The sequence below is a fragment of the Sinocyclocheilus grahami genome, unplaced genomic scaffold (genome assembly GCF_001515645.1).
Source record: "Sinocyclocheilus grahami isolate Dianchi unplaced genomic scaffold, SAMN03320097.WGS_v1.1 scaffold163.1, whole genome shotgun sequence".
Taxonomy (NCBI): Eukaryota; Metazoa; Chordata; class Actinopteri; order Cypriniformes; family Cyprinidae; genus Sinocyclocheilus; species Sinocyclocheilus grahami.
Genome location: NW_015505342.1, coordinates 203632 through 231337, shown reverse-complemented (window position 1 = coordinate 231337; position 27706 = coordinate 203632). Strand labels below are relative to the sequence as shown.

The window sequence follows — 27706 nt, the reverse complement described above, 5'->3', positions numbered from 1 at the left end:
AAACTAACCCATCATTAAGATTAAGATTAACTTCGAATTGTCACTTCCAGCTAAAATTCAAATCCTCTTTGCAAAAGTTGTCTTGTCTGAATCAGTAGAGAAATCTGCACAGATCAAGCTCCGTTTACAAGTGAAAACAGTCCAAAACAAATATGTTGTTGGATTTGATATGAGAGGACAATAGGGGATGTACTTTTTCTCTGGAGGAAGTGTTATTATTATGGATTATGTACTTGTATTTTGGCAAAAAAACGACGGTTGGACGTTAAAAACGCCTAAATGATGGATTCGTTTCTTACAAACACACAGCTTTCTGCTTTTAAAGACATTAACTGATGGACTGGAGTGGTGTGGATTGCTTGTGTATTATTGTGATGTTTTTATCAGCTGTTTGGACTCATTCTGACGGCACCCATTCACTGCAGAGGATCCGTTGTTGAACAAGTGATGCAATGCTGAATTTATCCAAATCTGTTCTGATGAAGGAACAAACTCATCTACATCTTGAATTCAAAACGGTTTTGTTTATCCATTAAACCAAAGCGCAAGGGTAAAGAATCTAACAAAAGAGGATGTTTTTTAAGATTATGTGTTTTTAAAGGATTAGTTTCAAGGTCGACGTGTCAAGTTTTATCCTTATGTTTGCAAATCATTTGGTAAAACCATTTGTTAAATTCTTGTTCAGTCAACTTTGAAAATCTGTGATTTTAATTTGGTTTGTTTGGCTATTTGTGTACCAAAACCGGTTTTAAAAACAAAAGTAAAAAAAAAAAATGCAAACATTTTCTTATTTTGATTTTGTGTGTGTGTGTGTGTACCTTTTTTTTAAATAAAATTACATTCCAATTAAAATAAAAACATTTAATAAATTAATATATTACACTCTTACCTTGCAAATCGTTTGGTAAAACCATTTGTTAAATTCTTGTTCAGTCAACTTTCTGTAGTTAATTTGATTAGGTTGATTTTTATGCACCAAACAAATGTAAATATTCAGACATATGCAAATTAAGTAAAATCCGTTTGTGTATTTTCTACATTTTTTATGCAGACAGTGTAAAATGTATCATCTTCATACAAATGCAAGCTTTTTTCCATCAAGTGCTGACTCAACGCACGGAGGGCATCTTTTTTCAGAAACCCCGATCGATAAGTGTGATCTGAACCGCACGCTGCGATCAATATGTCCCTCTCCGTCCTAGAGAGAGTCTCACTGTGAGAAGAAATTGGATACAGGAAGAGGAAAACAATTTTTCTGAAGGTCAAGCTGATCTAAGAACTTCAAAAATATCCTGGAAAAACTGACAGGAAATAAAACTGCGCACCTTATTCACAGCTTCCTGCACAAATGCTTGTATACTTGTTAGATTTACAAAACCCTTTTTTTTTCCTCCTTTCCTCCTCTACAGTGGATGAAGGACATGTGGCGTTCGGACCCCTGCTACGGCATCTACGGAGTGGACGGGTTCATTCTTTCATTCTTCATTTATCTGAGTGAGGTGAGATATGACCGAAACATTGGCCTAATGGTTATGAATCTGGGCTGGTAGCCCACAAAATGCAGGTTCGTGTCTCTCGAACTTACAGAGGAAGTATGTGGCGGTACCATGGTGCATTGACATAAACCATGAGGCTAGAAGGTTTCCATATTCATGCACTATGATATTTAGTTGGTACTTTAAAGGAATAGTTCACCCAAAAATGAAAATTTGCTGAAAATGTTTTCATCCTCAGGCCAACCAAGATGTAGATGAGTTTGTTCCTTCATCAGAACAGAGTTGTAGAAATTTAGCATTGCATCACTTGCTCACCAATGAATCCTCTGCAGTGAATGGGTGCCGTCAGAATGAGTCCAAACAGCTGATAAAAACATCACAATAATCCACAAGCAATCCACTCCACTCCAGTCCATCAATTAATGTCTGGTGAAGTGAAAAGCTGCATGTTTGTAAGAAACTAACCCATCATTAAGATTAAGATTAACTTCGAATTGTCACTTCCAGCTAAAATTCAAATCCTCTTTGCAAAAGTTGTCTTGTCTGAATCAGTAGAGAAATCTGCACAGATCAAGCTCCGTTTACAAGTGAAAACAGTCCAAAACAAATATGTTGTTGGATTTGATATGAGAGGACAATAGGGGATGTACTTTTTCTCTGGAGGAAGTGTTATTATTATGGATTATGTACTTGTATTTTGGCAAAAAAACGACGGTTGGACGTTAAAAACGCCTAAATGATGGATTCGTTTCTTACAAACACACAGCTTTCTGCTTTTAAACACATTAACTGATGGACTGGAGTGGAGTGGATTACTTGTGTATTATTGTGATGTTTTTATCAGCTGTTTGGACTCATTCTGACGGCACCCATTCACTGCAGAGGATCCGTTGTTGAACAAGTGATGCAATGCTGAATTTATCCAAATCTGTTCTGATGAAGGAACAAACTCATCTACATCTTGAATGGCCTGAGGGTGAAAACATTTTCAGCAAATTTTCATTTTTGGGTGAACTATTCCTTTAAGACACTGTAAATGATATGGATTCATGTCCAGTAAACCTCGTTAAAATGGCCTTAATGCTATTAGCTGAGTGTGGTTTCGGCATACTGGAAGTATGGCTGTGAATTGCTCCCAGTGCCACAGTAAACACATGATACTCTGTTGAGTATCACGTAAAACACAAAAGATGTGATGTGTGAAATGTGACGAAATCGTAAAAATCCAGTTTGTAATTAATTTTGTGTTTAATGACATCCGAATGAAATTTTGTGGAACAATCAGTTAAATTAATGTGTTTTAGAAAGAGTGTGTGTGTGTGTTTTAGTGTGTGTGAGGTAATATCTAAAATCCACAGCTGCAGAGCTGCATGTACAGCATTGCCATGACGACATGCATACATTTCCATATCAACGGTCTCATTCTCTTTAGCAGCCGATGTGTAATTTAAATCTTGATCAGGTGGTTAAATGAGGTGACTGATATATAAATCCGCAAGGCTCCTCAGAGAAATGGGGTGCAGTATGTCAACAAGATCTGTTTCCACGCTCTGCCGGTTTACATCTGATCATTAGCTCACTGTTTCTGCTTGTTTTAGGTTGAAAACTGGTGCCCTCGCCTGCCGTGGAGGATCAAGAATAATGCTGATGAAGCCGACAGGAATACACAGGTCAGCTATGGTTTGGTTAAATATGATAAAATGTCCATAAAATATATGAAATAATATTATAAAATAAATATTAATTATATATAAATAAAATAATGGATAAATAATACATGTTTTAACAATAATCTATCCATCCATCCATCCATCCATCCATCCTACCTACATCCATCCATCCATCCATCCTACCTACATCCATCCATCCATCCATCCATCCTACCTACATCCATCCATCCAACCATCCTACCTACATCCATACATCCATCCATTCATCCATCCATCCTACCTACATCCATCCATTCATCCATCCATCCTACCTACATCCATCCATCCATCCATCCTACCTAGATCCATCCATCCAACCATCCTACCTACATCCATCCAGCCATCCAACCATCCTACCTACATCCATCCAGCCATCCTACCTACATCCATCCAGCCATCCTACCTGCATCCATCCAGCCAACCATCCTACCTACATCCATCCAACCATCCTACCTACATCCATCCACCCATCCTACCTACATCCATCCAACCATCCTACCTACATCCATCCAACCATCCTACCTACATCCAACCAACCAACCATCCTACCTACATCCATCTTTAAAAAGCCTCCATAAATACATCTAAACAAAATATAAAAATTCTATTTCAATAATAAAAAAATAATTCAGTTTTTAATATTTTATTTAATAAAAGTAAAAATAAAAAATATATTTAAATATTTATATTTTATTTAATAAAAAAAAAGGTTTTCTTTGATGTGTAGTGGTTGGATTAGTCTGTTGTCATTAAAATGAGCTTGTCTCTAACATGTCATCATTTAGATGTGTTAGTGTGCGGATGTTTCTGAGGTTTAACCGCAGCGTTCACTGATCATCTTCTCACACTGTTGTTCTCAGAGTTAATAGCTTGAGAGAGAGGAAACCGAAAGAGGGAGCCTCACATGACAGACCAGCATGCTATATTTGTTTATTTCCACAGACGGAGATCCGCACGAGTTTCGAGGAGCTGTATCGCGTGATGTCGCGGCGCGAGGAGTTTCGCTGGATGATGCTGCGGATCAAGCGCATGGAGGAGCCGTGGGTCAGCGCCATCCGCTCCCTCGCCACCAAACAAAACCTCAACAACCACAAGCGCAAAAAGGTGAATTGTGAGAATCTCAGTATTGACTGAACGTGTTGGCCTTTAGTAATTCAGTCCGTGTTCCCACCCTTTTACCGAATGAATAATTCACACAAATGCAGATAGACGCACTTTCCCAAGAGCATCTTGACTTTCTCTTTCTCCTGCAGTCAGCCGGCGCAGCGGGACTCGAAACTGCTCGCACGCGTGCGTCTCTCTAGAGATTGCCTGATGTCAAGCCTGAAATAACCTCAGTTGTTTAAAGCTTAAAGCATGTCATGGTTACCCATAATCCTCCAGTGATACTCATCCCCCACACAAATGTGACTGCGTATGAGTCCCTTGACATATTAATACTAAAACAAGTGCCGTGAATAAAAAATGTATCACTGCGCCATACAGATTCTGACATGACAGAGAATTTTAAGATATTGCAACCCACAGGATTTTTGTTTTTAAACCCTAAATGTAACCTTCTCTTCCCATTTACTTCTTCACAATAAGCATATCTGATATTTAAGAACAGAAAGAGGCCATTATTAGGCAAATATTAACCATTAAATTTCATGGAATCAGAATTTTGTTTAGTTTTAATCAGGAACATCAGTTTAATAATGAAAATTTAGTGATTCATTATGAAAATAATGAAATAAAAATACTATGTGATTAATCTTTTATTTGCATGATTTATTATTCTAATAAATCATTTTTTTGAATATTAATTGTATTATATTTTTAATATGTATTATTAATACATTTAAAAATATATAATGTTATTATTATATTATAAAAATATTGATTTGTGATTTAATGATCAATAAGCATATTGTTTAATTACTAGTCAATTTACAGTGACTGTTTTTATATTTTATATATTAGTATATATTATACATTTCTTATATAATATTAGAATATTTGAGATCATTATGTACTGTTGCTTATGCCAAAACTTTTTTTTTTTTTAGTAAAGTTCAAATTTGAAAAAAGTATTATTGTATTTATATTTTGTATTTTTCAAAGTTAACCATAATATTTCAATACTCTGGAGTATGAAGTCATATTTTGATTAGTTTTAAATAGGACTGTCAATTTGATGTTAAATTTAGTCTCATTATTGTTAAAGAAAATAAATGTTATGTAATAAAATAAAATACAGTTAATTATTATAATGAATTATATTATTTGTAAAATATTACAAATAAAATTAGATTTTATATTTATACTTAAAAAAAAAAAGAATAATATACAAATTTATATAATAATATGATTTAAGTGGGATATCATTTAATTAATAATCCAATTTAAAGTTTTTATTTATTTATTTATTAAAAAAATATATTATATATATATATATATATATATATATATATATATATGCTTATTTCAAGGGACCCTCAATTGTGGATAATGATGATAATAATAACAAATTATTATTATCATTATTATTTTTAAATGTATTTTTAATTAAAGTTTTTTATTTTATTTTAATCATTAAAATACAATTTAAACCATTGTTATCAAAATAGTTTAATTTACATTATAATTCAAATCAAATTTGTATCTTACATAAAATGATATTTCTGTAAGATAATATTTATCATGTTTTCTTTATTTTGATCTTAGGTCCTGGTGCACCTGGGTCTCCTGACGAAGGAGTCTGGTTTTAAGATAGCGGAGAACGCGTTCAGCGGAGGTCCTCTGGGCGAGCTGGTTCAGTGGAGTGACCTGATCACCACGCTGTATCTGCTGGGACACGACATCCGCATCTCAGCGTCTCTCGCCGAGCTCAAGGAGTGAGTCTCTGACTCCGTCTCTGTCCTCACTACTCAATTCAATTCCATTCAGTTCAATTGAATTCAATTCTGTCTCTCCAGGATCATGAAGAAGGTCATGGGTAACAAGTCCAGCTGCCCCACAAAGGGTGATAAAGTTGTGGAGCTCATCTACATAGACATCGTGGGTCTGGCTCAGTTCAAGAAGACTCTGGGCCCGTCCTGGGTCCATTATCAGTAAGTTCACATCAGATTTTGTGGATTAGTATATGACGTAGGGGTGTAACGATTCATCGGTATGGATCGATACATCGATCCATACCGATGGCGATATGATGCATCGATGCCACGCGTAAAATATTGATATCTGTAGTATAAATAGGCACCTTTATTTTGGCACTGTCCACATTTTCACATAATGTCCGTCTAAGCATTACCGACAACGCGTGCATTCTCGTTCAAACTCACGTATCAGGACTCGATATAAGGACTGCCCGAAGGCACAAGTTGAGCATAAAAGACGCTCGGGATTGTTTGCGGAACAGTCGAGCGCTGTGTGAGAAGTTTTCTGCGCACACATCTGAAGCGCACGCACGCACACAGACAGCCGCGAATACTAAATAGAGTTCTCTTCCGCTTTTTGTGCATGGATGAATAAATACCGACAAAATTACTTCAAAATGCGCATTTTGGCAAATATCCTAGTGAACACAGTCGGTTAGGCATATGTCTTAACATAAACAGTTGAGAAAGAAAAGGCATCTGTATCAGTAGTTAAATCCGTGCTTTCGTTCTTAAAGTGAAAGCAAACTATTAATAAATCTAATGCTGTCAAAGAAAAATACAAGTGCTCACTGCTCCTGACTAAATAACCTTTGTAACATCAAAAATGATGACTCTATATTTAATTTATACATTGAAGACTATGCACTTATTTTACATTTGATTACTACATTTCTGTAGCGCACCTGAAAATTGATTTTAGGCTGAGCTGAAAAACCTGACATTATAATTCAAATCAAATTTGTATCTTACATAAAATGATATTTCTGTAAGATAATATTTATCATGTTTTCTTTATTTTGATCTTAGGTCCTGGTGCACCTGGGTCTCCTGACGAAGGAGTCTGGTTTTAAGATAGCGGAGAACGCGTTCAGCGGAGGTCCTCTGGGCGAGCTGGTTCAGTGGAGTGACCTGATCACCACGCTGTATCTGCTGGGACACGACATCCGCATCTCAGCGTCTCTCGCCGAGCTCAAGGAGTGAGTCTCTGACTCCGTCTCTGTCCTCACTACTCAATTCAATTCCATTCAGTTCAATTGAATTCAATTCTGTCTCTCCAGGATCATGAAGAAGGTCATGGGTAACAAGTCCAGCTGCCCCACAAAGGGTGATAAAGTTGTGGAGCTCATCTACATAGACATCGTGGGTCTGGCTCAGTTCAAGAAGACTCTGGGCCCGTCCTGGGTCCATTATCAGTAAGTTCACATCAGATTTTGTGGATTAGTATATGACGTAGGGGTGTAACGATTCATCGGTATGGATCGATACATCGATCCATACCAATGGCGATATGATGCATCGATGCCACGCGTAAAATATTGATATCTGTAGTATAAATAGGCACCTTTATTTTGGCACTGTCCACATTTTCACATAATGTCCGTCTAAGCATTACCGACAACGCGTGCATTCTCGTTCAAACTCACGTATCAGGACTCGATATAAGGACTGCCCGAAGGCACAAGTTGAGCATAAAAGACGCTCGGGATTGTTTGCGGAACAGTCGAGCGCTGTGTGAGAAGTTTTCTGCGCACACATCTGAAGCGCACGCACGCACACAGACAGCCGCGAATACTAAATAGAGTTCTCTTCCGCTTTTTGTGCATGGATGAATAAATACCGACAAAATTACTTCAAAATGCGCATTTTGGCAAATATCCTAGTGAACACAGTCGGTTAGGCATATGTCTTAACATAAACAGTTGAGAAAGAAAAGGCATCTGTATCAGTAGTTAAATCCGTGCTTTCGTTCTTAAAGTGAAAGCAAACTATTAATAAATCTAATGCTGTCAAAGAAAAATACAAGTGCTCACTGCTCCTGACTAAATAACCTTTGTAACATCAAAAATGATGACTCTATATTTAATTTATACATTGAAGACTATGCACTTATTTTACATTTGATTACTACATTTCTGTAGCGCACCTGAAAATTGATTTTAGGCTGAGCTGAAAAACCTGAAAAGCACTGTTTATTGAACTTGTGTCTTTGTATTTATTTTCTGCTATTGCTTGTAATTTGGTTATCTGTAGAAAATATTTTTAGCACGGAGCCCATAGAAGCAGCCAGAATTGTTTTTCCAATTGTTTATTTTAGTTGTGAATGTCCCAATTGAGGTACAGGATGTGAAAATTTCAGATAAACGTTCATGTTATATAATTTGGTTGCATTTGTGAGTTAATAAAAATGTAGATGGTTGTTTAAAATAGGTATATAATATCATAATATCGATATGTCGATCGATGTACTCCTGTATCGAATCGAATCGTAATCGTATCGTATAATTTTTTGAGGTATCGGCAAAGATCGTATCGCTGGGTATGAGAATCGATATCGTATCGTATCGTGACAAACCATCCGATTTACACCCCTAGTATGAAGTATTTCATCCGTATGTGGCTGTGCCCTTCACCTGACACAGTTTCTTCAGCTCTGTTGAGCCGTTTGAAATGAGTCTGAACACGATCTCCTGATTTTATCTCCATCTTCAGACACCGAGATAGATTCGCCTCGGGGTTGATCCCTTCCGCACCGCGCCGTGTGAATCCCAGCCAGGATTGGGCTTCTCGAGTAATCAGGGTCGTCTGACCTGCTATGATCCGTTAGCTGTAACCGAACGTGTTTGTTTGCTAAAGGATAACTTCCTGTAGTGTTAGAAACCACCTTAGTCAGATTCTTTGTCAGATTCTCTAGAAAATAAATAACAAAATGAATTGATTTATTTTCTAAAAAATTTGAATAGTTGTATTCAATAATTTGAATAAATAAATCTGAATGTTTCTTGTTTTTGATTGCAAATTTTATAACCTCTATGTGTACAGATTTGTCAAAGTCTGACAAAAATAATTGAAGTATTTATTATATAGTTTTGTTTTAATTTAAGTAATTTTTCAAACTACAACAGTTCTAAAGTAAAACTAAAGTCATATTAATAAAATAAGAAAAAATGTTGATTTACAGTATTATTATTATTTATATAAGCATACTAGTTGTAATTATAATGATGATTATTGTTGTTATTATTACTTATTTTTTCTTGTACAGGTGCATCTCAATAAATTAGAATGTCGTGGAAATGTTCATTTATTTCAGTAATTCAACTCAAATTGTGAAACTCGTGTATTAAATAAATTCAGTGCACACAGACTGAAGTAGTTTAAAGGGGTCATATGATGCTTTTTAAAAGATCATTATTTTGTGTATTTGGTGTAACAGAATATGTTGACATGCTTTAATGTTCAAAAAACACATTATTTTTCAAATACTGTACATTATTGTAGGTCCTCTATGCCCCGCCTCTCTCAAACGCTTCATTTTATACAAAGTCCCTCCTTCCGACAAGCACAGTCTGCTCTGATTGGCCAGCTGACCCAGTGCATTGTGATTGGCCGAACACCACAAGCACTCGTCGGAAATGTAATCCTGCTGGAAAATGAAATCAGCATCTTCAAAAAGCTGGTCAGCAGAAGGAAGCATGAAGTGCTCCAAAATTTCTTGGTAAACGGGTGCAGTGACTTTGGTTTTCAAAAAACACAATGGACCAACACCAGCAGATGACATTGCACCCCAAATCATCACAGACTGTGGAAACTTAACATTGGACTTCAAGCAACTTGGGCTATGAGCTTCTCCACCCTTCCTCCAGACTCTAGGACCTTGGTTTCCAAATGAAATACAAAACTTGCTCTCATCTGAAAAGAGGACTTTGGACCACTGGGCAACAGTCCAGTTCTTCTTCTCCTTAGCCCAGGTAAGATGCCTCTGATGTTGTCTGTGGTTCAGGAGTGGCTTAACAAGAGGAATACGACAACTGTAGCCAAATTCCTTGATATGTCTGTGTGTGGTGGCTCTTGATGCCTTGACCCCAGCCTCAGTCCATTCCTTGTGAAGTTCACTCAAATTCTTGAATCGATTTTGCTTGACAATCCTCATAAGGCTGCGGTTCTCTCGGTTGGTTGTGCATCTTTTTCTTCCACACTTTTTCCTTCCACTCAACTTTCTGTTAACATGCTTGGATACAGCACTCTGTGAACAGCCAGCTTCTTTGGCAATGAATGTTTGTGGCTCCTTGTGAAGGGTGTCAATGATTGTCTTCTGGACAACTGTCTGATCAGCAGTCTTCCCCATGATTGTGTAGCCTAGTGAACCAAACTGAGAGGCCATTTTGAAGGCTCAGGAAACCTTTGCAGGTGTTTTGAGTTGATTAGCTGATTGGCATGTCACCATATTCTCATTTGTTGAGATAGTGAATTGGTGGGTTTTTGTTAAATGTGAGCCAAAATCATCACAATTAAAAGAACCAAAGACTTAAACTACTTCAGTCTGTGTGCATTGAATTTATTTAATACACGAGTTTCACAATTTGAGTTGAATTACTGAAATAAATGAACTTTTCCACGACATTCTAATTTATTGAGATGCACCTGTATTAGTGGTTATTTCACCACAAAAAAAGTAAGAAAAATGTTGTATTACAGTACTTAAATTATTTTATTTATTTCAGTCATTGTATAATTTACAAAAAATTCAAAAGTAAATCTTAAGTCATAATTAAAATAAGAATATTTTTAAAACTACAAAAGTTTTTAAAACCAAAAGTCAAGTTTTTCATCAACAAATGTTTGCTTGTCATGAAAAAAGTGCCAAAATGCAGATTATAATTATTATTGTTATTATTATTTTTATTATTCTTAGCATAATGTATTTTTTTGTAATTCTTCTTTAAAATAAACATAAAAAAATTGAAAAATTTCAAATGTTTTTTTCCCCAAAACAGTAAAATGTATTTTTCCATCATGTGTGTGTGTGTATACACATATACACATATACATAAACACTATACAGCATCAAAATATTTAATGATGATAATGATAATAATAATAATTATAATAATAATCATAATTATTATTATTATTATAAGCTTTTTTTTAATGTACAGACGTCAGCACTTTGTAGCTAGCTTGTACGCTGCTGTTATTTGCCCTTCACTCAAGTGTTGAACTTGTGTTGTAGGTGCATGCTGAGGGTCCTAGACTCGTTTGGGACGGAGCCGGAGTTTAACCACGCCCACTACGCCCAGTCGAAAGGTCACAAAACTCCGTGGGGCAAGTGGAACCTGAACCCCCAGCAGTTCAACACTATGTTTCGTAAGTCTGCATGAGAGAGGCTTTTTGTGTGAAACCTTTCCATTTTACCCTTTGGACATGGAAACTTTATCTGGGCCGCGTCGGGGTTCCGGGGGTTTTGGGTGGCGTCTCCGATCGGCTCGGGCTCTGAATAGCTCTTTTGTTTACCAACAGACTTTGACATTCTCATAAAACTCGCGGCTTTCCAAGCAGAACTGCTCTTATTTCTGATTAAGCCTGTTTGAGATTGCTTTCACAGAGTTTTGGGTCGACCCAACACTTTCTGGAGTCTAGCGACGCTGAACTAAGGCCTGAATCTCACAAAACTCCTCAAGAATATCAAGTCATAGTATTAATATTCTTTTACCACAAAATAAAAATATTTTATATTTTAAAATGTATATATTGCAATTTTTATTGTACTTTACATTTTAGTGATTGTTTTAATTACAAAAAACGAAAAAGTAAAAGGAGTGGCTTAACAAGAGGAATACGACAACTGTAGCCAAATTCCTTGATATGTCTGTGTGTGGTGGCTCTTGATGCCTTGACCCCAGCCTCAGTCCATTCCTTGTGAAGTTCACTCAAATTCTTGAATCGATTTTGCTTGACAATCCTCATAAGGCTGCGGTTCTCTCGGTTGGTTGTGCATCTTTTTCTTCCACACTTTTTCCTTCCACTCAACTTTCTGTTAACATGCTTGGATACAGCACTCTGTGAACAGCCAGCTTCTTTGGCAATGAATGTTTGTGGCTCCTTGTGAAGGGTGTCAATGATTGTCTTCTGGACAACTGTCTGATCAGCAGTCTTCCCCATGATTGTGTAGCCTAGTGAACCAAACTGAGAGGCCATTTTGAAGGCTCAGGAAACCTTTGCAGGTGTTTTGAGTTGATTAGCTGATTGGCATGTCACCATATTCTCATTTGTTGAGATAGTGAATTGGTGGGTTTTTGTTAAATGTGAGCCAAAATCATCACAATTAAAAGAACCAAAGACTTAAACTACTTCAGTCTGTGTGCATTGAATTTATTTAATACACGAGTTTCACAATTTGAGTTGAATTACTGAAATAAATGAACTTTTCCACGACATTCTAATTTATTGAGATGCACCTGTATTAGTGGTTATTTCACCACAAAAAAAGTAAGAAAAATGTTGTATTACAGTACTTAAATTATTTTATTTATTTCAGTCATTGTATAATTTACAAAAAATTCAAAAGTAAATCTTAAGTCATAATTAAAATAAGAATATTTTTAAAACTACAAAAGTTTTTAAAACCAAAAGTCAAGTTTTTCATCAACAAATGTTTGCTTGTCATGAAAAAAGTGCCAAAATGCAGATTATAATTATTATTGTTATTATTATTTTTATTATTCTTAGCATAATGTATTTTTTTGTAATTCTTCTTTAAAATAAACATAAAAAAATTGAAAAATTTCAAATGTTTTTTTCCCCAAAACAGTAAAATGTATTTTTCCATCATGTGTGTGTGTGTATACACATATACACATATACATAAACACTATACAGCATCAAAATATTTAATGATGATAATGATAATAATAATAATTATAATAATAATCATAATTATTATTATTATTATAAGCTTTTTTTTAATGTACAGACGTCAGCACTTTGTAGCTTGTACGCTGCTGTTATTTGCCCTTCACTCAAGTGTTGAACTTGTGTTGTAGGTGCATGCTGAGGGTCCTAGACTCGTTTGGGACGGAGCCGGAGTTTAACCACGCCCACTACGCCCAGTCGAAAGGTCACAAAACTCCGTGGGGCAAGTGGAACCTGAACCCCCAGCAGTTCAACACTATGTTTCGTAAGTCTGCATGAGAGAGGCTTTTTGTGTGAAACCTTTCCATTTTACCCTTTGGACATGGAAACTTTATCTGGGCCGCGTCGGGGTTCCGGGGGTTTTGGGTGGCGTCTCCGATCGGCTCGGGCTCTGAATAGCTCTTTTGTTTACCAACAGACTTTGACATTCTCATAAAACTCGCGGCTTTCCAAGCAGAACTGCTCTTATTTCTGATTAAGCCTGTTTGAGAGCTGAGATTGCTTTCACAGAGTTTTGGGTCGACCCAACACTTTCTGGAGTCTAGCGACGCTGAACTAAGGCCTGAATCTCACAAAACTCCTCAAGAATATCAAGTCATAGTATTAATATTCTTTTACCACAAAATAAAAATATTTTATATTTTAAAATGTATATATTGCAATTTTTATTGTACTTTACATTTTAGTGATTGTTTTAATTACAAAAAACGAAAAAGTAAAAAGTCATATTATTAAAATAAGATATAATGAATAATAAATATAAGAAAGGTTTTATATTATAATATTTTTTAACTTCAGTCATTTTTAACTACAAATAATAAAAATAAGTCATATTATAAGAAATACATAAGAACAATTTTGTAAATAAAAATAATAAGAATATAATATTGTATTAAAAGTGTTTTTTACATTTCAGTACATTTTTTTTAAACTACAAAAAAGATTTTAAAACCAAAATTACCAAATTTTTCGGTGGAAATTGTTCATGAAAAAAATCAGCTTGTTATTATTATTATTATTATTATTATTAATGACACATTTGCACAATTTTCTTCAAGATTCGCATTAATGTGTCTTGAAAGTAATGTTTTACTTGTGAGGTTTTTTATTCTTAAAAAAAATTACTGAAAATAAGAAATTTGAAAAAAGGTCAAAATGCAAAAGAAGTGTTTGTAGAAGTGTTTTTTTTTTAAAATATATTTTTAATATTAAATATTTGTAATGTTTTTTTACATATTTTTCATGACAATTAAGCTAATTTCCCCTCCATATTTTCATTATCATAATGCATTCACACATTTTTCTTTTGTTTTTGTAAATCTTTAAAAAAATAAAATAAACATTGATATTTTATATATATATTTAAAAATCAACATAAATTGAAGACCGTACAACTTGTATAAATATTTTAAAATATAATATATCTTTAATATATTAATATATCACTGTTTTGCATTATGGCAGTGACAGTTTATGGAGAAACAATTTCTGGGTAATTTGTCATGAAAATAAATATAATTTTTCATTTTGACATATATTACAATTAAGATCATTTTCCCACCATATTCTCATTACCATAATTTGTCAGTTTTACTTCTCAAATCTTTGTAATTCTTGAAAAATTGCTACATTAAATAATAATAATAAGGATAACTATAAATGTAAATATATTTTATTAGTCAACATAAATTTAAAGAGAGTAAAACTTGATGTATATAATTTACAATTTAAATAATATTTCATTGTTTTGGATTATGTTAAAGCCAATTTTGGGGGATTTATAGTTGAAAATGAGCTGTACATGTTCTTGACAGGTTTCATGACATTCAATGCAGCTACATATTGATTGTGTGTGTATGTGTGTGTGTGTGTGTGTGTGTGTTCTGGTATATATGGTTTTTGAGGACACAAATGTGTTTAATAACATGGGTACTACAACACTTTCTGTGTCCCCATAAACCAAAAACTTAAAGGGGTCTTATGATGCTATATGCACTTTTGCAAGTAGTTTGAACTGAAATGTGTGTTGGCAGTGTGTGTACACAACCACCCTAAAATGATAAAAATCCACCCAGTGTTTTTTTTTTAATCTGCTCAAATCTTTCCCCCTTTCTCAAATCAAGCCGATCTCAGATGCTTGTCTGTGTGACGTCACACAGACAGGCCCCTCCCACGATAGTTTGATTGACAGTAGCGTTTCAGCACAGACTGGACTGGTGTCTTACCTTAGCTCCGCCCTGAGTGAGCTGTCATTAGTCCTCTATTGTTTCACCGCTGGAGCAGATGTAGACAAGAATGACTCCTAAGCGATTGAGGTGTTCTGTTGTTGGATGTAATAATGAACATAGCAGTCGTCATTTACTCCCGACATCTGAGCTGCTGAAGACGCAGTGGATTACATTTGTTTTTAAAGAGAATGCGCCCCTGATCTGCTTAAATGTAAAAAAGCATAAAAGCGCGTCTATGTTCGCGCGAATCATTTATGATCCAGCCTCATCTACAGAAGAAGTGAGTGTAAGGTTTTTTTAATGAATCTTTGCAAATTGCCTTTCCTAATAATGTGCTAATTAGCAAGTTTCACGATGAATGCGGCTAAAGTAAACGCGCTCTCTGAGAGCAGCTCGGAAGAGAGGGGCGGGGTCAGCAGAGCTCATTAACATTTAAAGGAAAATGCTACAAAACGGCTTGCTCTGAAAAGAGCTGTTTTTGACCAGGTAAAAAAAGGTGTTTTTTACACTACCATTGAGAAATTTTAACCAAACTATGTTACAGACTTTTCATTAAGACCCTAAAGGATCATATCAACTTGTGGAAAATGGGCATCCTATGACCCCTTTAAAAACATACTAAATGGTGTTTTATGAAATAAAAAAATTGCCAGTAGTTTTCTGTGAGGGGTAGGTTTAGGTGTAGGGTTGGTGTAGGGTGATAGAAAATACAGTTTGTACAGTATAAAAACCGTTATACCTATGGAGAGTCCCCGTAAACCACATATCCAAGAGTGTGTAGGGGGGGGTGTTGTGTATCTGATCTCCTGGAGCTTGATTTGGAAGACGGACCCTTGACAGGTGTGTGTAATTGACCTCTCCACGTGTCCGCAGGCATCTGTGAGAACATGAGGGTCGACAGCAGACTTACACAAACCTACCTGTCCATCTGTCAACCACGGATTCAGACGCACCCGTGAAATCCAGCCATTCGGAAAGCCTGTGCTTCAAATATTACGAGCGATTGCATCAGATGCGAGCGCACGTGTGTGTATGCCCTCCATTCTTAACCCTGCCAGTCAAAACCTTTATCCCACCGTCCCCTCGACGCATCCCACAATGCACTGCGGTATCTCATTGCACGGCTGATAAACATCACACTGCTCTCTATCAACCTCATATATTGTCTGTATGACAGGCCAGAATGACGTGCCCCCGTTTCCTTCACGATTGAGCGTCCTCCGTGCCGCCCGTCCTGGAGCTGCTATTGTTCATAACGCTTCCCACACATATCAGATGAGCGAATCGTTCTCGAGCCCGAGGGAAGAAGTCGCTTTCAGTACAGCATTACGGTCCTGGAATAATTCAGTTTCCATTTGATTTCTTTTGTTCCGCTTTTTGGGGTTTGCTAGGCAAAGACGACGTCATTGTGGCCGCTTTGGGTTTGGCGGAAAGTTTTCTCGAGTGAAACCGCGACTGAAAGAGTCACGCATTCGCTCGCTCGTAAACACATTTGGCTGTTCGACAGACACTCGTTGACAATTTTGCACTCACTTTTGCTACAGTCATTTGCCTGAGAAACCACACAAACACACACACAGGGCTTCACAGTCATGCAAACTAACCAACTTCCTGTCATTTGCATGGCACTTCCTCCCACACACCACACACGGACAGAGAAAAGTTGGTTTTTCTTTCATGTTGGCTTTTTCTTTTTTTCCTGATACCTTTCATAAACTAAAGTAAAACGCCCCTGGCTGCTGAGAGGAATTTCTGTAAAATGTGTAAAAAATATTAATGTATTTCTGCATAAAGGATGAATAATTAAAGTCTGAGTCAGTGGAAGGGTCAGTCTGTGTTGCGTTTCATAACGCTCACTTAAAAACACTTCTCCTTCAGCATTCCTGCAATTAAGTGCTTCTGTCGCGGTCTGTTTTTTCACAGGCATCTGGTTATGCTGTTGAATTATTAATTGTGAGGACAGAGTTTGCCATATGCTGAATGAAAAATTATAACTGATGTGTGTGTATATATATATGTATATATATATATATATATATTTGTAATGTATGTGAGTGGATGGAAAGTGGAAAAAATACATCAATTATAGTATAATAAATAAATGTAATAAACAGGAATAACTATAAATCAATCTAAAAGTAATGGACATAACTATTTTAATGTGTATATAGTGTTTAATTATATACAGTATATATATATAATTATATAAATTAGAGTGTAATTATAGTAGAATAAATAAATATAAGATAATATAAATTATATATTTACACACACATTTATTTTTCATTTGCATATGATTAAACTTTTATTATAATTATTTTTAATAACAATTATAATAAATATATGTGCATAATAAATATTTAATGAAGTGAAAAAGAAAAAGTGAAAAGTCATTTTCAAGACTTTATTTCTCAAGAAAATATATTTTGTGCATATGTAAACAATGCATTTAATTATGTGTGTGTGTGTGTGTGTGTGTGTGTGTGTGTGTGTGTGGATATATTATATATTATAATAAAATATAGTTTTTATGGGGGAGGGCCTCTTTTGAAGCAGTCCATGTTTAATCTGTTGCTAATTCCAAATCCAGCACACTTTGCACTTTAATTATGTGTGTGTGTGTGTGTGTGTGTGTGTGTGTGTGTGTGTGTGTGTGTGTGTGTGTGTGTGGATATATTATATATTATAATAAAATATAGTTTTTATGGGGGAGGGCCTCTTTTGAAGCAGTCCATGTTTAATCTGTTGCTAATTCCAAATCCAGCACACTTTGCACACACATGAGATCATTTTATCCGTCAGTTTTCTTGTAAGAATGAAGCTTTGTCCTTCAGAAACTAATCCGCGTTTAACGAAGCACATGAGTGTGTGAAACTCATCAGGATAAGATGTCTATCACAGATGAAAGCCGCTGCAGTGACGGGATACGTCTCTCTCTCTCTCTCTCTCTCTCTCTCTCTGTCTCTCTGTGTGTGTGTGTGTGTGTGTGTGTGTGTGTGTAATATGGTGAGGTTTCATTCTTTTCCACTCCTCTGCTTCCACTCCTAGATTTAATAAGAACTCTCTCACACACACAAACTCCCGCATTCCTGCTAATTACTGACAGCATCTTGGTGTCACCTGCAAACTGTGCAATTTGTCTCCTCAGCATTCCTGCATGCTGTTGCTGCGTTGTTGCGAAACGCTCTTCTGAAGGGCTCCGAGTGCATGTAATGTGAGGTCTAGACTCGTCTTTTGCAATTCAGTCACAAGCCTTCCTCTTTCTTGCTGCAAAAATTTCAGAAAGAGTGTCCGGTCTTCGTTCACACTGATAGTTGTTGGCATGAGTGTGTGTGTGTGTTCTTGTACAAGCATATATGCGCTATTTACGGTATCTATAGTGAGAAGGAGAACAAGAGGTCGTGTTCCATTTAAACGCCATATATGGTTTCTGCAAAATTGTGCAAATTGCATGATGGTCTGCCTGGGTTCTGAATTTCATCCTGCACTGGAATTGACGGGTAACCGTGACAACATGCTCCAGCTGCTCCCGCAGGCAGTAACCACAGACTACACATGTGTGCACACACACACACGCATTTGAGGTGTGTGTGTAAATAAGAAATCTTAATCTCAGGATTGAATTTTTCGGACAGATGGCGTTCAGGTGTATCTCTGCCAAGTCTCGTTACCCTGGCGACCTCTTGGACTACCGTTGTCATGGTAACAGCTCCTCGCTTGGCAATGTGGACACCCACACACGGATCTTTCTCATACACAATTAATCCGAACATCTTCCCTCAGGCACTCCAGTCCTGATGTGTCGTGCTTGATCATAGATTTTCCTGTGTTTAAAAAGCAATAATATTTAGAATTAAAAAAGAAAACTCTGGTTTTGTATTTATACTTTTTGCTTGATTAATAATGTATTTTATTTATTTATTTATTTTATGTCAGTTTCTTTATAGAAACATGCCTTAAACTTTTAAATCTTCAAAAAAATGTAAAAAAAATTTTTAAAAATGGTGGAGAATGTTGTCACATTATATGGGGCAAGTTGTCAAAGTGGAACCTGCCATTGAAAAGACTAGGTTTTTTATCAAAATTTAGAAACAAAAACACACAAACTTACTAATTAACAGTAAAAATTGTAAAGAGAAATGTACAAAAATATGATATATTTATATAATTTTTAACTAACTTTTATAGCCAACAAATTTTGTAATTTAACATTTTATAAGAGTAATTTAAATCATGTGACATCTTGCCCCAACTTAACATTTTGTTTTGTTATACACTAAAGCAGTTATGAAACGTAGTAATAACAGAAACGGCAAAAATTTGTTAAGCGTAATGTACAAAAAACATTTACATTTTTTATAAATATGTAATTTTTTTAATAACTTTTTTTGACATCTTTCTCCAACCCGACATGTTTTTATTATTAAAATGTAAAAACTAAAATGATTATGAAACTAAATAATTAATGAAACTGCCAAAACTGTTAAGGATAATGTACAAAAATATAATTTTTTGTACAAATTTTGTTTGGCCAACAAATCTTGTAGTTTAATACATTTTATAAATGTGTAAAATTTAAAACATCTTGCCCTGACCTTTTTATTTATCATAAATTGTTTTCGGCCAACACGTTTGTAATTGAACACATTTTATGTTTAACATTTGAAACGTGACATGTTGTCACAACCTAACAATGTTTATTGTAAGCTTTATTTCAAAAATGTTAAACTCAAATGATTTTGAAACTAAATAATTAATAAAACAGTCAAAATGCTAAAGAGTAAAAAGGCCTGTCTTTTTTTAGCAAAAAAGACAGGCCCCAGCATGACATTTATGTTTTTGTCTTAATGTATGTGTGGTTTTAAATGTTTTTTTTACAGTTATTGCTTTAATAATTAGACATAGTTATAATACGCAATAGATAATAGTCAGACGGTCTTATTTTATGATAATAACTAATGCATATGCATTAAATAACTAATGCATATAAAATATTGATTTGAGTTTAAATTTAAATTTGTATTATGTGGGAAGAGAGTGTGAAGTGTGTATTATAATTTTTTTTCTTCCACATTGTTATTTTTAAATTGCATTTCAAAAGTTGGCAGAAACTATATTTCATTTATATAAACCAAAGTAACTTGATGGTGGGTTTCCCTGCAGCTCACACTCCAGACAACAGTTTCCTGGGCTTCGTGGTGGAGCAGCACCTGAACGCCAGCGACGTCAAGCACATCGACGACATCAAGCGGCAAAACCAGTCGCTGGTGTACGGCAAGGTGGACAACTTCTGGAAGGTGAGTTCCGCTCAAACTACAGCCGCGTCCAACTTTTCCTTGGCTCTTTACATGTGAAGCTGTGTTGTGTTTAAATGCTAGATTGTTTCGCCACGTTTTCCGACTTTGAGCGCCAACAAAAGTGTTTTCAATTCGACTGCGATGACTTCAACTTTCCCCAGCACGAGGTCACGGTCGGTTCCGCCGCTAAGATGTTCCTACAGAGAGCGTTTCGCTGCCCATCTGGATCCGAAACGGCTCGAGTGATGAGAGACGCAGATGAAAACCCTATCCCACTAAACTCATCCACATTCCAGAACATCTAAACCCACACGGTTTTCCCCAGAAGGGACCTTATTCTCAATCGATTTCTCCGATGCCCTTCGGTGAATGTTTGCGTGTTTTTGGCGAACAATACGGGATGAACAGCCATATTATGAATAACAATATTTTTCATGCACTCTTTGTTATGAAACAAAAGTTTTAACATGAAGTACGCCAGTAGGTGAAGGTTAGCTGATCGCAAAAGAGCTCATTTACATGTATTAAAGGTACAGTAACAATAACGGACCGTTTTATTTTAAGGTTTGCATTTAACCTCGGGGAAAATTTGCGCATTCGTAGCGAATAACGTGGGATGAAAAGAGCCAAATCATGGATAACAGACTTTTTTCTTGCTTTCTCTAAAATGAAAATTTCCATGTGAAGTACGCGGAGGTTGGCTAATCACAACAGAGCTCATTTACATGTCTTAAAGGTACAGTAACAAAAACAGCTAGTTTCATTTTAACGGTACGTTTTTGCGCATTTGTGCCAAGCGACGTGGGTTGCAAAGAGTCATATTATGGATACGATTTTTATTGTTGTCTTCAACACAAAATGATAGTTTGCGTGAAGTTTGCCAGTGCGCTATTCACAACAAAGCTTATTTACATATCTTAAAGGTACAGTACCAACAAAAAAAGCAGCTTGTTTCATTCTAAGGTTCAGCAAAAGGGTTACAACAAATAGTAGCGTTTACATTGGCAGTTTTTTTTTGCGGAAATCAGACATTTTTCGCGATTTTCACACATGGGATGAAAAGAGTCATGTTAAGGATAATGGGATCTTTTTTTCTTGTTCTCTTGGATACGAAAGTTTGCATGTGAGCTTTTACTGCACACAGAGGTTGGCTAATCGCAAAGGAGCTCATTTACATATCTTAAAGGTACAGTGACAAAAACAGCCCATTTAGTTCTAACAATCAGAAAAAGGAAATATTAGATGCCTTTATAGTGACATTGCATTCTCGATTAACTTCAGGGAAACTTTGCACATTCTTGGTGCACAACATGGGAATAACAGAATCATATTATGGAAAATTCGTATTTAATCTCAGGGAAAGGTTTTTTTTACACATGCAGGATGAAAAAAGAGTCATATTATGGAAAACATTTTTTTTTCTTGCTCTGTTAGACGTGAAACTGAAGTTTGCTAGTATGCAGAGGTTAGCTAATCGATGGAGCTCATTTACATCTCTTAAAGATACAGTAACAAAAAAAGTCCACTTTTATTTTTGGGGTCAGAAAGAGGCTGCAAAAGACGGATGCAATTACAGTGACAGTGCATTCGCATTTAACCTCATGCAATTTTATTGATGCCATCCTTCACCCAGCGATAGAGAGAGAGAAAGAGAAAGGCTCCTGCTATTGCACAGCCTCTCAAGTACTGGTTTCCATGGAAACAAACTTGAGCATAGACCCTGAATCAGGGTGTGTGTGTGTGTCGTCTAGAGATCAGAGGATATGTGTATAGGCTTTTGAAATGCAAATAAAGTCTTGGCTGTTTCTTTACACACACAAATACATTCATCGTGTTATTGGTGCTACAAGTTCACATGTAATGCATCTCTGTGTTTATGTTCTGTCTCAAAAACAGATGCTTTTCTGCTGGTGGTTTTACACTCTCTCTCTCTCTCTCTCGCTCTCTCGCTCTCTCGCTCTCTCTCTCTCTCTCTCTCTGTCTCTCGCACGCTCACTCACTCACTCACTCACACACACACACACAAAGGCCTGAAACATGCTCAAGTGTGTGAACGCCTTACATTATATTAAACACCAAAACAATGCACATTTTTATGCTTTGTAGCTGCTGTCTCACAAAACACACAGTGTTTGCATGCTATGTTGGCATTTCCAGCTCATATCTCCCATAATCTTATCACTGCGTATGTGTTAGTTGATAAAACAAGGAACTAATTGATGATTAAACAAGTAGATCATTGATATTCTGTTTGATTGTGTGTGTGTGTCTGTGCCATAACTCACAGATGTATCATACGTAAGAATACAAGACCGAATGAATCCAGACTAAATATTATAATAAAAAATGTATTTGAAAATACAAATTGTTCATTTAAGACGATGATAATTTTTGTCACTGATTTTTTTTGTCCTTAATTAATTAATTAGTAGTACTTTGTTGACTACTTCTTTCCCCCCTAAATAGGTCTTTTATCTTTTTTTATATTAATTAAAAAATAAGTTTTATTCATTTCATTATAGCATTATATATCTTATATATATATATATATATATAAAATTATATAATTGCATATATAATTATCAATTATTAAAATATTTGATATTTTGATAAAATACTTACAAATAATTTTTTAATGTTTACATTTATTTTTTTACTATTAAAATCTATCAAATCAAATATATTTAAATATATTAGAAACATAATTTACCACACATACATATATAATCAATGATTTAAAAAGTCAAATATTTTTAAATTTGTCATTTTTAAAGTATTTAAGATCAATATAGAATATATCAATTTATTATTAAAATATATTAGAGAAATATACATAATTTATTATGTTATTAGTGTTTATTTATTTTGATGATTATGATTTATTTGTAATTATGCTTTATGTATATTTTTTGTTGGTATGATTGAGTTTAATTCTCACCTTGTTCTTGTGAGCTTGCTTACACACACACACACATCGACTGGTTGTATTTCGGTTTCCATCCTCTGACAGGAAGTATGCATCTTTGTATTCTTTGAGCATTTGTAAAGAAAAAGCTTCATTTTATCCTCTTCATCTTGTGGTTTCCCCCCACAGTCCTGTTTGACTCTTCCTGTCTGCTTTTGCACTTCTGCTCAACTGAAACAAGCTCAGACTGAGAGCTAAAAAAATCCGCTTTTTGTTTGTGTTTTACACTTCCTGGGGTCTTTTGGCTCGAGTCATGCTAATCTTGTGACAGAATGTCTCAATATGATTCAGATCATGTGAATTTGAGACAAAATATCCGAAAAATATCCAATATTGCCATTAAACGTTGTGTTCTTGCTTACATCAGCAGAAAAGGAAAAATAGTTTGTTGTTATTTTGTTACTATGAATAGCAATATTACTACTATATTTTATAGTATAATATCAATATAATAATTTCTATCAGTATTATAGCATATTTTATATATTAGTTAATGTTATTATTATGGTTAATCGCTTTGATTACATAATTTAATAGAAAAACATTTTATTTATATAAATACAAATATTTTCAATGTTTTTATTATTAAAATTAGTGTTTTATTAATAGTAATATCATAAATCATTATTTTATATATTTAATGTAAATTGTTTTCAAATAAAGATCGTTATGAATAATAAAGACTAAATGCATGGACTAACATGGTCTTGCTTACATCAGCGGAAATCTTTTTTTTTGTTATTTTGTTAATATGAATAGTAATGTACTATTAACTATATTTTCTATTAATAATAATAGTAGTATTATTAGGGTTAATCATTTTTATTATATAACAATTTACTAATAAAATAAATAATTTGTAATTTTATAACGCAAATCATTGAAATATTATTTATTATTTTTTAAATAAAGATAATTATGAATGTGAATTCAGAGTTAAAGACATATTGAACCCCGCTAACATGATCTTGCTTTTATCAGTGAAAAAGAAAAACATATGAATAGTAGTATTATACTTCATGTTTTATGTATTTACTATAATTTATTATTATTATTATATTCAGCATTTTGATGAAATAAAAAATTTATGAAATGTATAATTATAATTTTATAATGCAAGTAAATAATGTTATAATTAGTTTTATTTATTGCAGTATTATATTATTATTTTATGAATATTCATTTTATGAATGCTAAATACTACCTGTAATATAATTGAATCCAGAGTTTACAAATATTTAGCCCCGCCCACATGGTCTTGCTTACATCAGCGGAAATGAAAACTAGTTTCCGTGTGCTACAATAAAACTACTTTAATTCCATTTCATTAACCAGCGCCACTCGTTTGTCACATGTACGTGTCTTTATTTGTGTTTTAGGATAAAAAGAAATACCTGGACATCATTCATTCGTACATGGAAGTGCACGGCACGGTCCACGGCACGAGTACAGTCCACCTGCCGGCCTACGTGAAGAACCACGGCATCCTCAGCGGACGCGACCTCCAGTTCCTCCTGCGCGAGACCAAGGTCTGAATCAACTAACTCCTTTTGTTGAATATGGCCTGTAGTCATTGATTAGGACTTTCTGACATGTGTTTTGAGTTTATAGCACAGTGTAATAAGTCTGTCCCGTTGTCTATGCTTGAAAGCTAAATGTGAAATCTGCCCTGCACTTGCACGGTGACATTCATTGATTGTGTGGCCAGTGTGTAGCGTGAAAATCAGCCAAAGGAGAGGATATGCTGTTCTGCTGTTTCTCCAAAGTATCAAAGCTAATCTTTCCTCCCGCCTCGGCCTTTTTCCTCACTCTGAGCTCTACTATTAACTTCATGCACAGTCCAGAGACAGCGAGGCCGCTTCATTTACATACAGCGAGAGTGATCGTGTCTTCAGACAAACTCGTCACTTGGCAGCCGCCTAGCACAGTGAATCTCAACCTTTTGGCATACCGGACCCCAGTCCAATTCAGAACCATCCTCAAGGACCCCCAGAACAAAATTGACTCGTATCATGTGTGTCTTTGTGAGCACCAAATGCAGTCAAGTATAATTCAAGTTAGCTGACTTGTCCAGTATTTGGCCATATCATCAGCTATATTGGAATCTTCTTTCATGGGAACATGTCATGTCAAAATATACAAAATTTATACAAAAATTCATACTTTATACGGACCCCCTGGCCTTATGTGAAGGACCCCTGGTTGAGAAACACTGGCCTAGCAGACACTCTACCACACATCACTATTGCCAACTCTCGCGAGACAAATAAGCAACCGCAGCTTCAAAAACTGTAGCGTGAAAATCAGCCAAAGGAGAGGATATGCTGTTCTGCTGTTTCTCCAAAGTATCAAAGCTAATCTTTCCTCCCGCCTCGGCCTTTTTCCTCACTCTGAGCTCTACTATTAACTTCATGCACAGTCCAGAGACAGCGAGGCCGCTTCATTTACATACAGCGAGAGTGATCGTGTCTTCAGACAAACTCGTCACTTGGCAGCCGCCTAGCACAGTGAATCTCAACCTTTTGGCATACCGGACCCCAGTCCAATTCAGAACCATCCTCAAGGACCCCCAGAACAAAATTGACTCGTATCATGTGTGTCTTTGTGAGCACCAAATGCAGTCAAGTATAATTCAAGTTAGCTGACTTGTCCAGTATTTGGCCATATCATCAGCTATATTGGAATCTTCTTTCATGGGAACATGTCATGTCAAAATATACAAAATTTATACAAAAATTCATACTTTATACGGACCCCCTGGCCTTATGTGAAGGACCCCTGGTTGAGAAACACTGGCCTAGCAGACACTCTACCACACATCACTATTGCCAACTCTCGCGAGACAAATAAGCAACCGCAGCTTCAAAAACAAGCCCGATATTTTTTGATCATGTATTATCATCAATATTATTTATTATAAATGATTTATTACCAATAAATGAGCCCGCAGCATATTAAACTGAAAGTTTAAAAGTTTTTATTTAAAAATAAAACAAGCAAACTGCAACAAAGCAGGAACAAAACTCCTCTCCAATCACCTGTGAGCAGAATAGGATTGGAGAGATGGAAAAGGAGAAAAACACAAGAGCTTCAAAGGAGAGCTGGAACATATCCACATATTTATAGCCTACTAAAATACTGGCTATTCGAACCAAATCTACTCGTAGTATTAGTATAGGCCTACTTGTTTTTTTGTTTTGTTTTTTTTACAGCCCGTGATAATTAATGCATTACAAAAACATTGTAAAAATTAGGCTACCTTATAAAGGAAAAAGTCATCCCACTCCTCTACATCTACTACTAGCATTGCTTGGATTACAGCGTCATGCACCTTCCTTTTGAACAATCCCTCATTGAAGAAAAATCACGTTCAAAAAGAAGGAGGGGGCGGAATATTTGGCAAATTACGCTACAGCACTTATATTTTTGCACTGATTGGCTATTAACTGTGAGCAGAGAGAGTGTCAATCAATGCATTGGAGAATACAGTGAACATAAATGAAAAGAAACGAAGTTGCTCGTCAGGTTTTCCTAGCAAGCAACCATATTTTTTTAAATAAGCCCAAAAAACCGCGACCCGGAATTTTTTCACGCAACTTTACAAAAAAAGAAGCCCAAAGTATAATACGAGGACTTGGCAACTCTGCCACACATGCTGAGGAACTCTCAAACTTTCTTTCTAGAAGCCTGCTTTTTTCAGCAGCCTGCTTTTTTTAAAATCTTTTCTGCCCCCTGTTGATAAACCATAGAAGTTCAACCAGAAAAAGTTTCTATAATTTTTATGCATAAAAAGTGGCGGTGGACGAGGAGATACCCCCTCACAATGTAGAGCTCTTTGAGTGCTTAGAAAAGCAGAAAAGCGCTTTATAAATGTAATGAATTATTATTATTATAATTAATTATATTGTTTATTATTGTTGTTGTTGTTAAATTATATTATAAATCATCTTATATATATATATATATATATAACAGTAATAAAATATTTTAAAAGTAAATTATAATTTGTATTTTTATAATACATATAAACTAAATATAAACTAACATCATACATTAATATTAACTATATACACTACCGTTCAAAAGTTTGGGATCAGTAAGACTTGTAATGTTTTATAAAGACGTCTCTTGTGCTCATCAAGGCTGCATTTATTTGATCAAAAATACAGAAAAAAACAGTA

At 35.3% G+C, this 27706-nt stretch overlaps 1 protein-coding gene across 1 annotated transcript in view; it reads left to right on the top strand.

Annotated features, from left to right (window-relative positions):
• Positions 1 to 27706, top strand: part of mgat5 (alpha-1,6-mannosylglycoprotein 6-beta-N-acetylglucosaminyltransferase) — a 103893-nt gene that overhangs the window by 58942 nt on the left and 17245 nt on the right. Inside the window, exons 6-12 of the mRNA XM_016282612.1 lie at positions 3095 to 3166; positions 4148 to 4309; positions 5912 to 6081; positions 6163 to 6297; positions 11357 to 11490; positions 20427 to 20560; positions 24905 to 25054. Coding sequence (XP_016138098.1) covers positions 3095 to 3166; positions 4148 to 4309; positions 5912 to 6081; positions 6163 to 6297; positions 11357 to 11490; positions 20427 to 20560; positions 24905 to 25054 — 957 coding nt within the window. The remainder of the gene's footprint in view (positions 1 to 3094; positions 3167 to 4147; positions 4310 to 5911; positions 6082 to 6162; positions 6298 to 11356; positions 11491 to 20426; positions 20561 to 24904; positions 25055 to 27706) is intronic.